Raw genomic sequence first — 16,757 nt, forward strand, 5'->3', positions numbered from 1 at the left:
ATCGTTTTTCCTACTATCTCAGGGCCTATGATGAGGGGGGCTGCTGTGAAGGTCTCTGGCATGCCCTGGAGACATTTTCCCCATTGTCTTGGTGATTAACATTCAGCTCCTCGTTACTTATGCAAATTTCTGCAGACAGCTTGAATTTCTCCCCAGAAAATGGGTTTTTCTTTTCTACTGCATTGTCAGGCTGCAGATTTTCCAAACTTTATGCTCTGTTGCTTCTTGAATGCTTTGCTGCTTAGAAATTTCTTCCACCAGGCCAGGAGCAATGGCTCATGCCTGTAATCCAATACTTTGGGAGGCCGAGGCAGGTGGATCACAAGGTCAAGAGATCAAGACCATCCTGACCAACACGGTGAAACCCCTTGTCTACTAAAAAAAAAACATATGTGTACAAAAAGTTAGCCAGGCCTGGCAGCACGTGCCAGTAGTCCCAGCTACTCAGGAGGCTGAGGTAGGAGAATCACTTGAACCCAGGAGGCGGAGGTTGCAGTGAACCGAGATTGCACCACTGCACTCCAGCCTGGGTGACAGAGCGAGACTCTGTCTCAAAAAAAAAAAAAAAGAAAGAAAGAAATTTCTTCCACCAGATACCCAAAATCATTTCTCTCAAGTTAGTTCCACAGATCTCTAGGGCAGGGCCAAAAAGCCACCAGTCTCTTTCCTAAAGCGTAGCAAGAATGACCTTTACTCCAGTTCCCAGCAAGTTCCTCATCTCCATCTGAGACCACCTCAGCCTGGAATTCACTGTCCTTATCACTATCAGCATTTCGGCCAAAGCCATTCCACAAGTCTTTAGGAAGTTCCAAACTTTTCCACATCTTCCTGTCTTCTGAGTTCTCCAAACTTTTCCAACCTCTGCCCATTACCCAGTTCCAAAGTCGCTTCCACATTCTCTGGTATCTTATAGCAATGCCCCGTTCTGCTGGTACCAATTTACTGTATTAGTCCATTTTCATACTATTTCACTTATTGTTTCATATTGTTTCACTATAAAAATTTTCTAAGAATGACATCAATCCAAGTGCCACAATGGGGAAGATTACTGTTTGTTTTTTTTTTAAGTAATAACTACTTTTTCTAAAAATGATACATGCTCTTTGTTTTTTAAAAATCAAGCTATATAGGAAAGATCAAATATATGCCACCAGTCACCTCAGACCTCCTGGCCCAGAAAAGCCAGTATTGACACTTGCTGAACAATTTTTCTCTGCATATATACAGATGAGTATACATTAGGAGACAGAAGAGAAAAAGAGAAAGGAAGAAAGTGATAAATTTGACAGAGTAAAAATGAAAAGCTACTCTGTGATAATATATCATAAAGTCAAAACATAAATGTCAAAGAGAAGAAAATATAGAAGGAGTTCTTTAAAAATCTGGATAAAAAAGACAACTCAGTAGAAACATGCACAAGACAGGAACATACAGTTTACAGAAGAGGAAACATAAATGACCAATAACCATACAAAAATAATCCTCGGACTCACTTGTAATTAAAGAAATGCAATTTAGCTGTCTGGCCATTGTGGCTGGAGCCCAGTATGGGTCATAGGAGATGAAGCTAAGAGCAGCATGTGGCTGGGTTATGATTGTGCATGTGTGCGTGTGTGTGTGTGTGTGTGTGTGTGTGAGAGAGAGAGAGAGAGATTAATTTCTGGAACAATACAGGAAACTGATTAGCTGTAAGGCTGAGAAGGGGGAGAAAAAGAGGGTGAGGCAGGTAGAAGGGGGAAGGAGTATTTTTAATTTCAATTGTTTATTCTTTTCCACCACTTAAAATTTTTGAAGATTATATGCAGGTAATACTCTTATCATTTAAAAATCTAATGAAGTTTTAAGAAAACACATACTTACAACCAAACGAAGAAAATATAAGCCCTGAGGTATCTATTTTGTTGCTAATGCTTATACAGAGTAGTGCTTTTTCTCCCCAGCTCTTTGGAGGAGCTAAAATTGACAACTGGAGAGCTGCCACTGAGGACTTTCTCTGACTATTAAAAGAAACTAGCTTAGTCCAGGGCCCTCAGAACTCAGTTTTCCAATGCTGTCTGCTCCCAGTGACTTCCTGTTCATCTAATCCCCCAGGGATTCCCAGCTCCATCTTTTTCTTAGCCAAGGTTCACCAGCTGCCCCAGCCTCCAAGGTGTGTGTAGCCACGAAAGGCTTCCCTGCTGGGCAGAGATGGGAGAGGGAAGGAAATGGCAACCTGGGCCTGCAACGTGACCCTGTCTTGCGTAAGGGTGTCAGCTCAAATTTGAAGGGTGAAATGACCAGTTTTGGCAGGATGAGAAGGAAAGCTATGCAGCTTCACAACTAGTCAGTTATAAAAGAAACAGCAAGCTCACACCTCCAATGACAAGTGGACTTGAACTTCTGTTGAATTAAGGCACAAACTTGAAACAAAGCAGACTCATATACTCTTGGTGGACGGCACCATAACATCTTCTCTAACCACCATCTGCTGCTTTTCTCTCCTTTATGGCATCCCTCTAAAGCATTTAGAAGCTGCTAAGGCATCCACATGTTAGCACCTCACTCTTCCATCTAGGCAGCCCACTGCATTTCTAGACAGTCTACTCTTTCACAACCTCTTTCTCTGACCATTAAATAGCTCTTCATTACATTGATTAGAAAATCATCTTTCTGTAACTTCTACCCTCTCAATAACCAAGTGTTAGACTAGAAAAGTATGCAGTTGGGAATTATAGACCTTAGTCTGAATCTCTGTTCTGCCGCTGACCCACAATGTGACCTTCAACCAGTAGCCTAATATCCTGGAGGCTTAATTTCCCCTTCTGTAAATTGGGCTGTTCACATCACTTTCAGTGGTCATTTTGAGACTGAGTGAACCTGTGAGTGGTAAACTTCACTTAGTACCACACATGGCAGAAGAAGATGCTGAATCGGTGTTAGTTCCCTCCTTCCCTGTGTCCCTCCATTGCTCACCCTCAGCTGTACAAAGAGATCCTGGCTGTGACTAAGTTGAAGAATTCTATTGTCTCCTCCCTGAGTGTTCTCATCTCCAGAGTAAATACATCCAGGCTAAGTCCACAAATGTACCTTGATCTTCTTGTGTACTTACTCTCTACTTTGCTGTAGGAGAGATTTTGCTCTGTCACTGAACCCCTAATTATTGCAGAGTGGGGGGAAAATATATTTCCCTCACCCCCAAGACCCACCCCATCCCCAAGAGCTGGGATTCCACACTCAGACTCCTCCCAGGGTTTGAAGTTGAGTGTTCAGATGATGGGGTCTGCCTGCAGAAATAGAAGTATCTCTCATCCTTTTCACTAGTCATCAAGCTTTCTCTTTAGGAAATATTACACATTTTACAAATCCAAGGGGACAGGCCCAGTTAGATAAAAGTCTGCCAGTTCTGGCTCTGGCTGCATCTATTGACAGCTTGATTGGCACTGAGGAGTCTGTGGTTTCCCCCAAACACACACACAAGGCATCAGGATGGAACAGCTGCTCTGTGCCTTGAAAGGGGTTGAGGTCCTTGGTCTTGTGGATGAGTTTGTTTTTTCTTAATCAATGACCTTGTTCAATGTGGGATATTAGAGGTTTTTTGTTTGTTTTTAACCCAGTCCAACATGCCAGCACCCCAAGGGATTTGGGGATATTAAACATTCCTCCTCAGCTTCAAGATGACAGTTGATAAATGTAACCGTAAGATACTAAAAAGAACAAAGGACATGAGGGGAAATGGAAGCCCTGGGGAGATTAATAAATCATGAGGAGAAGGAGTGAGTGTGGTCAAACTATGGAGCCCCCGAGAGGCCCATTACTTGATCTCTTGCAAAAATCCAGGAGATGCAAGCAGGATGCCTATAATTCTGTTAACTGTGATTCCTAGTCCTTAAATGCTCTCAGATGCACGTAACAGGGTATTTATATTCCCTTAGCAAATGAAGCATTGTTCGAAATTGTGAACAATGGTTGAGTTTGGAAAGACAGTGTAGTCTAATCACTAGCTTTGTCAACGTCCTTTGTACTCACTCCCTAAGGAAGCCTCACTGCCCAGCATGTGCTGTGGTTCTCAATCTGTGTCACCCTGAGCCCTCATGTTCCATGGAGGTTCTGGGGCAGCCAGCTGGGAGGAGGTAGTCAGACTTCCAGGCCCCATCCACCTACTTCTGTGAGAGCAGCTGTTCTACTCTTTCCTGCTGTGTATATTAGAGAACCACAGAAGATTTTGTTTGGGTTCTTCTGCCCCAAAAAAGAAACTTGAAAATCAATGGTGCCATGGTGTTTGCCTCCTTTTACAAGTTGCTTCTTTCACTCAGTGGTATGTTTTTGAAATATAACCATGTTAACATATGTAGATGGAGTTCAATCAAGAACTTGTAGAATAAACCACAATATGTTCATTCCCCTGCTGATAGATATTTAGGTGGTTCCCCATTTTTTACCATCTCAATTAATGCATCAGTGGAGGGCATTTTCAACACAGGCAATGGGCGGTGCCCATTAAGCTGAAGAAGAAGGGAAGGACAGCAGGAGGGGTGGATGACTAGTGAGAATGTCAGGGGGCAGTGGAGTAGATGTGCATGGATGCAGCAGATCCAGGGCCTCCCAAGAGTCAAAATGGGTCTGTGAGCTGGAGGATCCAGTGGTAGCACAGAGTGGGCGATGATGAGGTCTGGAGTGTGACCCGGGGACTGGGCAGCTGAGAGTAAGGTGGAAAGTAAGTCTGTTAGAAACCTGAGAGGCCAAGGCGTTAGCTGGGTCGTTTGCTGGACATTTCCATTTGGTCCTTCAGCTACACTCTGCATCCTTCGCAGTCCTATTCTGTGCCCCAGAGGCTGACCTTTAATTACCATCTCAGTGCCCTTTCCCTCAGACTGAGAGGTACACAGCCTGGACCAGGGACGACATGGAGACAGAGCATCCATTCCTCCAGCCCCTCCCTTCAAGGTCCCTGCAGGTCGGCTGCGTCTCTACTGAAACTCACTGCTCATTTCCCTAATTCTTCTTTCTGGGTATAGCAAATGCCCCCGGCACCTTGTCTTGGGACCCAACACACTCACCTTGGATTTCCTCCATGCCAGGAATCATTTTATTGACCTCTTTTCCTCTATTAACCTGTTTACATGTGCCATCTCTTTCTTGCCTGATTGAGTACAGGCCAATCTCATGGATACTGAAATCTTGGGAAATGATGACAAGAGTAAGGGTAGATAGGAAGTTAGTTAGCTGAGTGCAAAAACCTAATGAGGGGTGGTGTCTGTAAATCTGCATAAAATGCAAACTATCCTACATTTTTGTAGTTCACATGTGAGTGCCTTTAAAACTAAAATTCCTGCCAAATTTTTAGGGGGAATTCCTAGTGTTAGCACAATATCTGGCATGTAGAAAGCATTTAAAAATGAAAATAAGTTGAATTGAATAGGACTGAATTAAATTAAATAGAATTAAATTGAATTTTACTGAATAAATGAGATGCTAATTTTGCTCATTTTAGACATCATGGGTGCCCCCCGTCAAATCCCCTTCCCTCTAGCTTATGGTTTTTAAAAGCTTCATGAACATCAAATAAATTACATTAGGGATTGAGTTTCTGAAGTGAATAATGAATAATAAATGTTTGCTTATGTTAGCATCTCATGTAGAAAAATATTTAAGTCATGAAAATTTTGTGATAAATTCAAATCCCTTTAAGCTTTCAGGACCCACTTTCTTTTTTTTATTTTTTGAGACAGTCTTGCTCTGTCACCCAAGCTGGAGTGCAGTACACGATCACTGCTCACTGCAGTCTTGATCTCCCAGGATCAAGTGATCTTCCCACCTCAGCGTCCTGCATAGCTGGGACTACAGGTGTATGGCACCACCCCTGGCTAATTTTTTTTTTTATTTTTTAGTAGAGACAGGGTCTCACTATGTTGCCCAGGCTAGTCTCAAACTCCTGAGCTCGAGTGATCCTCCTGCCTCAGCCTCCCAAGGTGCTGAGATAGGCATGAGCCAGCGCACCCAGCCTAGCCTGACTCACTTTCTTGATATTGTGTGTATTTTGCTCTTGGAAAACTTTGCTTTCTGTCTCCATGGCAAAAAAACAACTTACAGTGGTTTCAGAACATGTAATTATTCATTTGAAAATAATTTTGTTAGACACATATCTATTAACATTTTCTTGAATTTATAATACTGAATAGGAAGAAACAAAATATAAAATCTTTCTTGTTTTAGTTTTAATCTAAAATACTATATGTCTTTGCATCATATGAGTTAAAGCTTTTCTGGCATTACACAGTGATTGTTCTCTTCAAATAACAGATCGTAGAGATAGTAGGGGAAAAACAAAGTAAACATGGCTCAATTTGCATTTGGTATTTTTTGGAGGGGGTGAGTATTTCCTCTCTGTTTTCCTTTCTCCAAACACTACACAAGTAATAATTTGACTCTATCCCTGTGGCTCCTATTGTCTATACATACAATGAAGTTGAATTCATAGTGCCCGTTATTTGAAAAACAATTCAAGTCAGAGCTTAAGACTGGGCCTTTCATGCCAAATCAAGGACAGTGGCTAATTTGGGGTTGCCAAAATCACATATTCAATTTATATTAGATAATAATAAAAGTTGCTTTAAAGCAAAGGGTATTGTTGGCACTTATGAATAAGAAATTCTGATTATTCTAATGCAGCAATAAAAATTATTACCTACAGTCTTATTTTGGAGTAGCCCCATCATAAAAAGTCCGGAGCCAATAGCTCAGCAGGTTTTAGCATGTGACAAGTAAGGTGACAGTCTAGAGTCGAAGATTCTATCTCCACCCTGATTATAGTCTCAGAAATGCATTCAGCTGGCCATAAGAGGAGGAAGGACTTCATGGTCCATACTAGAATGCTCAACTGGGATGACTTGATCTCCTGTGCCAGCTCCCGTGGATGAATCACAGCTCCTGAGGACCGAATCGGGGTTCCCTGGGGAGTGTGCTGGCATCAGTTAGTGATGTCTCCCACCACTGGCTAGGATGGGGGGAATGGCAGCACTCAGGACATGATAGAAACAGCAGAATTTGAAGTTAGAGGATCAGGGTCAGACTCTTATCTCTATCTCTTATTAGCTGTGAGATATCGTACTCACCCATTCAGCAATCTTAGTTTTGTCATGTATAAAATGATGATAACAATTATCAAGAAAATTAAAATTGGTATCACAAATAAAAAAGAATTAAAGTGCAGCTTACATCTTATGAATTGCTAGTGTATTTTGCCTATCCCAACCTAGTGTTTTCCTTTTTTAAACTCATAGCATTTTATCTTTTTGTGTGTATGTGTGTGTGTGACAGGGTCTTGCTCTGTCACCCAGGCTGAAGTGCAGTGGCATAATCATACCTCATTGCAGCCTCAACCTCCTGGGCTCAAAGCAATTCACCCACTTTAGCCCTCCCAAGTAGCTGGGACTACAGGCACATGACACCATACCCGGCTAATTTTTGTATTTTTTGTAGAGACAGGGTTTCACCATGTTGCCCAGGCTGATCTTAAACTCCTGAGCTCTAGCTATCTACCAGCCTCAGTCCCCCAAAGTGCTGGGAGTACAGTTGTGAGCCACCATGCCTGGCCTACTCATGGCATTTTAGTATTCTGTCACTCTTTTGGCAATTAATTGTGAACTACCTACTGACTCACATTAGTGTATGATCTTACTTCACCATATTTTATTTTTTGTACTGCCCACACTTTCTAGCCCATTCCTGTCCTATAGTAGGCGATCCTAAGTATGAATGAATGTAAACAAGTTACTAATAGTATTTTAAAACTCAAATGCTGACAGGGAGATGAGTAGTTACTTTTTATTTGAAAGCATGTATTTTTCATGTTATTTGAAAGGATTATTGTGATTTTATGTTCATAAGATCATAGTTTTTTGTTTGTTGTTTAAAAACTATTTTTTTTTTTTTTTTTTTTTTTTTTGAGATGGAGTCTCTGTCACCCAGGCTGGAGTGCAGTGGTGCAATCCCGGCTCACTGCAACCTCCACCTCCCAGGTTCAAGCGATTCTTGTGCCTCAGCCTTACAAATAGCTGGGACTATAGGCATGCACCACCACACCCGGCTAATTTTTATATTTTTAGTAGAGACGGGGTTTCACCATATTGGCCAAGCTGGTCGTGAACTCCTGACCTCAAGTGATCCAGCCACCTTGGCCTCCCAGAGTGCTGGGATTACAGACATGAGCCACCATGCCTGGGCAAAAACATTTTAGTGAACTTTATTTTCAAGGAACTGAGCTGCTTTCTGTGTTTGGGCAGCTCCCCTGAGCAAGTTTGTAGAGGGTGCAAGCAAATGGGCTTGGTGGCACAGGCACAAAGGAGAAGTCTGTATTTCTGTGGGGAGACTGCTGACACCCATGGATAGGTCCCACTTTTGGGGCTGACTGGTAGGCAGGGCACGGGACTTGTCCGCTTTCTCTGCACAGCATTGACACCTTCTCTCCATCTCTTTACTTCTTGTAACTCCCTCTTCCTCTTTGCTGACACTGACTCAAAGGATCATAGACGTTTAATGATTTGCTTAGTGACAGGCCCTGGCCATAGCATTGAGCCATCTGGATTCATTGTTCAGTGTTCCCTCCACTACTCAGTCCTTTTAAAATCCAGCTCTCCTGCAAGTTGATTTCACTTCCACATAAATCATTTCTTCTAGGTTGCTGGAAAGTTCCTTGGCTTTCTGCTTATCTCTGCAAGGACAGTTAGTTCCCTGTTGCTGCTGCCAAGTATGTAAACAACATGTTTCTTCTTTCTGTGGTGACAGGCACATCTCATCATCCTGAGTAGAAGCCCCTCTAAAGTGGAGGCAGCAGACTCCGCACACATCGTCGCCCACGCTGCTGTCGCTTCAGGGAGACACGAGCACCATGGTGAGAAGAATCCTTTTCTCCTCCTGTCTCACAGGCACCTGGGTCTATAAAGGAGCTGTCTTCTAGATGGGTTAACAGGTGAACAGAGCTGCGACACAGGCCTGTTTTATCTGATCATCTGCAGCTATGCTACTCTGCTGCTTTCCTCAGAGTCCTTTGGTTTCTTTCCCCTTCTAGCCTTCTTCTAATCTATTATTCTGAAATACAGCTAATCTCTATGCAAACGTAGCTGTTAAGAGCCCCAGAGCATCTGTACTGGGCTTACAGGGAAATCTGCTCTGCTTTCAGAGGTGATCTATTTTTAAAGATTGTTGTGGCAACAGCTTTGGCCTCTGGGCCAGCCGGCCTCCAGACACTGTCAGGGCTGAACTTTCCATCAGGATGAACTTACACGGCTTCAGGATTCCAAAAGGAAGTTGCCATTTATGGCTCATATGGTTTTTCTTATCCCCGCGTAATAGGTAGAGCATCAAGCTTAAGGAATTGTTTAATCCACCATCCTGGGCTCAGAGCACACAGAGCATACAATGTGCCTCCATTGGCAGAAAACACATAGTACTAATGATTTTTTTTTTTGGTCATAATATTCAGAAATGGAGTACAATTCATAAAGGAAACCTAGGGGTGTATTCCAAGATATCAAATGAAAATAATTACGTACTGAATAAAATAAGGTCCACTGTGCTCAAAAGCATAAAATCAACATCTGGAAGGCATGGGGTTGATTCAGGAAGCAGAAGTTACGCTAAAATGAGGCCAGCACATGGGAGAAGGTGAAGGGAAAGCTTCAGTGAGCAACCTGGTCCAAAAAGATCCATGGGCCAGGCAGGGAGCTTCAGTCCCCAGAGGAACTGATGAAGGGGGCATCAGCGTTTATCCATCTGTCCATCACACCTTGCAGATCTCTCATTCTGACCTGCTAGAGCTTGAAGCACCTTTTTAGATCTGGAGGAGCCTGTGTAAGGATGGAGAGAGGAGACAAGTGACCTTTCTTGTCCCCGCTCCTAGAACATTCCACACTAACCATCAGGTTTGCTTGTTGGTGCCTAAAATTCATGTAATAGGAGGAAAGTACTTTCTATTCCATACCTATTAATAAAACACTTAAAATACATGTTTGATGGAAACTCCTAGAATAGCAAGTCACAAATCTAAATGTCTACAGGAACCAAGCAAGCAATGTGAGTGAAGCAGGTGGTTATCAGAAACCAGCAGCAGCAGCAAGCATAGTTATAAATGGCAGCTAACTGATGGCTATAGTATGAGAGAGACGAAACAGAGTGGTGAGGACTGTGGCAAACTAAAACCCATACCTGCTACTTAGCTCCAGCCCCTGGCAGCCATGTGGAAGGGAGGCTTATATTAGCAGAGCTGCTTTTTTAAGAGAAGGTAGAAATTTGGAGTTTTATTGGAGAATCTTCAATTTTTTTTAAATTATTTTTTATGTTTTTAGAGACAGGATCTCACTCTGTCACCCAGGCTGGAGTGCAGTGGCGCAATTATAGCCACTGCAGCCTCAAACTCCTGTGCTCAAGTAGTCTTCCTGCCTCAGCCTCCCAAGTAGGTGGGACTACAGGCACACACTGCTTGCACCCAGCTAATTAAAAATTTTTTTTTTAGAGACAGAGTCTTGCCCAGGATGGTCTCGAATTCCTGGCCCTAGGCTACCCTCCCATCTTGGCTTCCCAAAACTCTGGGATAACAAGCATGAGCCACCACAGACCCAGCCCAATTTTTAACTGATGATAACTAACTGAAATATGTTTAAGACTCTGAGTAAGTCAAAACAAGTGTGAAGGCTGGATCCGTGACTTTTGACCTGGAAAGCAAGAGTGTCAGGTTGCTGTCAGATCTTTCCTGTTTTCCGTGGGGGTGTAAATTGGCAGAGTAAGGGGAGGTGGGTCATTCCTGAATGAATACCAAACAGAGAGGAAGCTAAGGCCAAAAGACCATCTTTTTGCCTAGAGGGATTCTGGTTTCCAGCACTTGACCCAGTGCTCAGTGTACTCACTGCAGGTATGAATTGAGTGGGACCTAGTGAATCTGTGCCCTAGAATGCTATTGTCCCATAGCTGTGAAGTTAGGCCACTCTGCTTTGCGTGACTTACAGAATCAGAGGCAATCCAATTTTAGTTATATATTTTTTAAAAGTTTTCCAGTCTAACTATAGCACACTATTGCCTTCTCTTAATTTGAAAATGATAATAATACCTATTTGATACAGATAATAAATATATGATAATTAAATGACCTCACACAGTTATAATATTAATAGCTACTGCTTATATACGGCATACCAGCAATGGTTCTCACCGCATTACATTTATTAATTCAGAAATCCTTGCAACTCGATGAGATAGGTACAATTATCCCCATTTGTTGGATGGAGAAATTGAGGCACCCAGAGATTAGGTAATTTTTCCAAGGACCCATAACCAGTGAGTGGTAAAGATATGAACCCAGGCAGCCAACCACCCCAGAGGCTCTTTATGCCATGTCACATTATAGGGTCTGGCACTGCACATGTCTCCTCCATCCTTAGGCCACCAAAGAATCTGTGAAGTGTGGGGCAGACAAGGGACACAGCAAGAATGAAGGCAGCCCAGAGAGAAGGGTTTGGAGTGCCAATGGGAAGGCCTGGGGCCCCGGAGCATGTGGAGAATCTCAGCTCCAACCTGCAGCAGCTGAGGGCATTTGGTGACGTGCACCCAAAAAGCTCACTTGCCAGTCAGAATTGAAATATGTGAGGAACCAGTTTGGGAGGCCAAGATGGGTGGATCACATGAGGTCAGGAGTTCGAGACCAGCCTGGCCAGCATGATGAAACCCCATCTCTCCTAAAAAATACAAAAATTAGCCGAGTGTGGTGGCGCACACCTGTAGTCCCAGCTAGTCCCGGAGGCTGAGGCACGAGAGTCACTTGAACCTGGGAGGCAAAGGTTATACAGTGAGCCAAAATTGTGCCACTGCACTCTGGCCTGGACAACACAGCAATACTCTGTCTCCAAAAAAAAAAAAAAAAAAAAATGTGAGAAACATAAAGGAGATGGGTAAGAAGACAACTTCTCCCAGGCACAAGGAGTTGGGACTGATAGTTTTACAAATTGGGAAAGGGGGTGGCTTCTGCATTAGGCCTGGAGGACTGGTTGCTTGAAGCAGAAGCAAAAGATGACTAAGAGGCTGGGCCCAGTGGCTCACACCTGTAATCCCAGCACTTTGGGAGGCTGAGGTGGGTGGATCACGAGGTCAAGAGATAGAGACCATCCTGGCCAACATGGTGAAACCCTGTCTCTACTAAAAATACAAAAAAAATTAGCTGGGCGTTGTGGTGCACGCCTGTAGTCCCAGCTACTCAGGAGGGTGAGGCAGGAGAATCACTTGAACTCTGGAGGCAGAGGTTGCAGTGAGCCGAGATTGTACCACTGCGCTCCGACCTGGCGACAGAGCGAGACTCAGTCTCAAAAAAAAAAGATGAAGAGACTCAGGAGCAAGCAAGAATCATAATAATGACAGTAACAACCATAGCAGCAGCACTTGGGCGCCTCTTATATACAGGTGCTGGTACTTCCACAGACATGCTCATTGAATCCTTTTAACAACCCTTGGAGGCAGGACAGGACCTTCCATTTTACAGATGAGTTCACACTGCCACCTCTTCGTACCAGAAAGTACCATGAATCCGAGGGACCTACTGTTTCTACTCTTTGCTCTACCCTAAAAGGACCAAGTCCCCATCAGTCTGTATGGTGCTCCTAGGCAGGCCCTTGTCAGATTCAGTACTTATCAACCAGAAGACACTTGAACTGTTTATCACCCTGATGCTGTTAGGAAAAAAGCTTACTGAGGCCTTAAAGGTGAGTAAATGCTAAATGAGGAGCCAGGGCAGAGAAGCAGTGAGCTAGAAATAAATGCTGATTGTCCTGCAGCAACATGAAGTCCTGAAACAGGTGCAAAAAGAAGCATAAACCTTTGCCCCTAAGGCCTCAAACAAATCACCTAAATGGGCAAATCAGAAACAAAAAAAGCAAGAACTCTCAAACTATTCCTACTCCATGAACATAGTTTAAAAACTGCTGCCATTGAAATCTTTGCACCCATAGTGGCAGATGTGGGAAAGGCTGGAAAAGAGCTCACCAGGCCAGCACGTGTTGCACGTGTGGGGAATCAGCTTCCCTCTAGAAGCAGAAATGCAACAGGCACCACCCAGCCAGGGGCTGCAGCAGGAGCACGGGTGGGTACATTCCCACTGTCTTTTATGTTACCTCTCTGCTGTCCCCTCACGTGGCCATTGCCCCCACAGCAGGAATGAAAGAAATCCACTGCGGCCTAGGTTTCTCCAGGCCTCTGCTGCCTCCACCAGGGAGAAATAAGAGAAGGCAATTTGCAACTTATCTTTGTGTAACAACTAAGGGGCAACCAAATCCCTTACAGCTCTCAACAGCACAGGACTTTCTGACCTGGACGTTGGTCACTTCTAATTCAGAAGTCCTGGCTGGATCCCAGGAGCAAATCTGCATGTTCCACCCAGCACCAAGGGGGAATCTTAGCTCTGCTCTCCTGTGCTTAAACCTGTTTGTACTGAGTACAAAGACTTTTGGGGGGTTGGTTTTGGTTTTGATTTCTGAAGAAAATAATTATTAATGAGAAAAATTTCTCCTTTGAGGATTCTCTGTAGCCTGCCTGCTTGCGTGCGGAATGCCCATTGAAGGCATTGCCCTCTAACTAACAAAACGCCAATGGCCAAGGAGCAAGTGTTTCAGTCTCGACGCACAAGCTCTGTGCCTTCCCTGTATTCCTTATGCAGACAAAACTGCCCAAGAAGTCACGAAGGCTTGTGATTGCATAAAGATTCCCAATTCAGGCTCCTGGAATGTCACGAACCTGAGCCTGGCCAGCTTCCCAGAGCAGCCATAGACAAACTTGGTATTAACAGCTTTCCCAACCCTGCTAAGTGTTCAAGGCATTGGCTTTGTGTTTATAACTCATCTCCTAAAGGATATTAAAATGAAATGGTTCAAAGCCAAGAACATTTCAGCATCAGCCTTTGAGAGGCAGAGCCTGCTGAGTGCAGACGGCCTTGTTTGGAAGTAGCCCCATCTGCGGCCTGGGCTCTTGCAGGCTGGGGAGTTCTGCAGTGTCCAGTGACAGCAGATGGAATGGGCTCTGTCCGGTTAGAGCTTAGGGGGAAGGGGCTGACTAAGTGGATTCCTAAGATATAATTTCCTATGCACGAATATGTATATCCCTCCCGCCCCCACTGGTCCTAGCCTTTAGCCACATTTTACACAGTAGACTGGAAAAATGTCAGTATCAGGAGCTGGGCACTGCATCTCACCCAGGTCTCCTCCTTTTTACCTTACACGACCCTCCCTTTTCTCAACTCTTCCCCTGTGGCCTGCCTTCTTAGCTTGCCCAGTGCTGGGCCCTCCCGCCTCGCTGCTCACTGGATTACTGATGCTCCTTGGGCCCCGTGTATTCCAGAGAGACCAGAAATCAGGGACCCCCGGTGTACACAGGCCCTAGGTCTTGTGGGCCCCTGACAGGTAACATGGACACCTGGGAGCAGCCACAGTGAGGTGTCCTTTACCTTCCCATGCTCTTCTTAGCTGTCCCTGCTGCCTCTCATGATGCCCCCAACCTGAGCCTCCAAGCGGGGCCTGGTGGTACAGTCAAGTGAGAGTAAGCCATGGCTGGCCACGCCCCAGCTGCCTCTCTCCCTTCAGACTTCCCACTCCTCTGGGCCGCTGTGCGCTCTGAGAGAAACTTCCTCTATTGCTTCTCAGGGCCCATTTGTTTTTACAAAATGCCCAACCAGCCTGAGTTTGGCCTTGCCTTTGAGCTCCCCAAGCAGCACATGTGGCATCCATCCCTGCTCTGTGCCCCACAGGGAGCGAGGGAGAAAGGGGAAGTGAGGGTGCAGTGGAGTAAGGCCGAGGCCCAGAGAAGGAAAGAGATGCCCCGTACTCTGTTTTCACTGGCATCAGGAGGATCCCTTCTCAGAAACTTCTGGAAGTCACTCTAGAGTAGTCACATCTAGGGGATTAGGGTCCAGGGTCACTCAGCAAGTTAGAGGCCAAGCAAGGCCTAGAATGGACCCCGGGTGCCACCCACTTACCACACTCCAGACCCGGAGAGGGAGTTGCCCCACCCCTACCCCCAACCCCACCCCCGCTGAGGGTGCAGGGCTCTGAGCAGCCCTAAAGGACAGGCAGGTAGGGGCTACAGGGCTTGGCAGCCCTTGGGGCCAGCGGAGGAGGAGAAGAGGAGGCCTGTTCCCCACCCAGGTTTATGCTGTTGGCCCCTCTAGCTAGGGTAGAGCTGAAACCTCATCAAGCTTGCTCACCAGCTGCTGTCCCTTCATTGTGTCTGAGAGCAAAGCCTGTCCCTTCATTTCTCTCCTGGGGAGGCTGAAGTGCATGAGCAACATGGTGACCACGTTCCTGAGGTTCGGGTTTTTCACTTCTGGGCTGCTTTGTAATTTGTGTTCAGAACTTCTTAGAGAAGCCTATGTAACTTCTACCCCGACTCAGCTTCAAAAAGGATTTTTAAGACAGCTGACGGAAAATGCATCTACATCACCAAGACAAGTGACAGGAACTTGAGGTTGCTGGAAGCCTTCACTACATGGTGGCCCCAAGTTATGGTGGCGGAGGGGGCTGGTCACTTTCCTGGTGGTGAGGACACTTAAGGCAGGCAGATCCCAATGGTGACCAGGCCGTGTGTGGGCACGCTGCATATTTATACCCTGCGAGCCGCACGTGGTCTGCTGCCATTGGATCACTTCACTTTATGGATGCACACCTGTCCCTAGAGATGGCCACAGACTTCCTCGTATCACACAGCTAGTGAGCAGCAGCCCTGAAGCCATGTCACAGGCCCCTGTCTATGGCACTGTGAAAGTGTTCCTCATGAAGAGGGTCTCCTGTGGGGACCGCTGAAGGCTCTGGGGTGAGGAAAGAGTCTCTTCCAGGCTTTGTGTGTTCTCAGGCTTCCCGTGTGGCCTCCACAGGCTAGCAGCCTCGAACAGCAGCCCCCAGCAGGGTCTAAGTAGCTTCAATGTGTTCGTTTCCTGGGTGAGCGAGCTCTTCTGGGTTAGCGCCAGGCTAAGATTTGGGACTTTCCATTTTTAAACTCCCTGGGGTCCTTAAAGCCTTTACGGTTGGTACAGAGTAGGGACTATTTCCTAAGACTGCTACAAAAGACAATCGTCACATTGTACACAGAGGCTTCCCTCTTAATGAAAACTGTCCTTACTGTTCCAACTCCTGCCTTAGGACAGCCACAGGGAAATGAACGCAGGGTTACTGGAATTTATTTTAATTAAAAGCCTCCTGGCCTCCCCGGCAGTGGGCAACATTGCAGCCCTGCATTCCTCTTGCTCTTGGGATGAAGCCTTGTTTTCTGTTGCCTGTATATGAACATCTCTACACAGAATCTTTCAGGGTCTTTTGGAATGACGTGGCTCCAAGTCCTCAGACAGAGCCATCTGCAGAGACGTCAAACCACCCTGCCCACCGAGCCACACCTTCTCCCTGCTGTAACTCACCGCCAACCTAAACATTCTGTTAGAGTGGAAATAGAAGATTCACGGCCTTGGAACACCTGTGCCATTAGGGCTCAGATTTACAGGCTAAGTCATGCTCCTGTGTTTTAGAAAATGACCTCAGCTTCTGCCCAGGCCTTCGGCATCAGATTGCAGAGGATTCTAGAAGTGGTTTTTAAAGGTAGGGATGGACTTGTGTGAGAGTGCTGAAACTGCTGGCTCTTTGTGAACCCACACCCTGTTTCAGGGCACAAGGTTCAGGCCGGGAGGTGGCAGCCACTTTAAGGGGCTATGACTTCCTATCCCTCTGGAAATCCTGTTGTCACTTGTCCCAGGTGGAGATAGA

At 45.4% G+C, this 16,757-nt stretch overlaps 1 protein-coding gene across 9 annotated transcripts in view; it reads left to right on the forward strand.

The window, feature by feature from the left end:
- TTC23 (tetratricopeptide repeat domain 23) overlaps window positions 1-16,757 on the forward strand; it is a 115,044-nt gene that overhangs the window by 68,803 nt on the left and 29,484 nt on the right. For all 9 annotated transcript variants that reach the window (XR_004184983.1, XR_002523230.2, XR_002523231.2 and 6 more), the window contains one exon: window positions 8,764-8,869. Coding sequence is in view for 6 of the 9 variants with exons in the window: in XM_021940889.2 (XP_021796581.1) it covers window positions 8,764-8,869 (106 nt within the window). In the remaining 3 variants the exon portion in view is untranslated. The remainder of the gene's footprint in view (window positions 1-8,763; window positions 8,870-16,757) is intronic.

Source organism: Papio anubis, chromosome 7 (assembly GCF_008728515.1).
Source record: "Papio anubis isolate 15944 chromosome 7, Panubis1.0, whole genome shotgun sequence".
Taxonomy (NCBI): domain Eukaryota; kingdom Metazoa; phylum Chordata; class Mammalia; order Primates; family Cercopithecidae; genus Papio; species Papio anubis.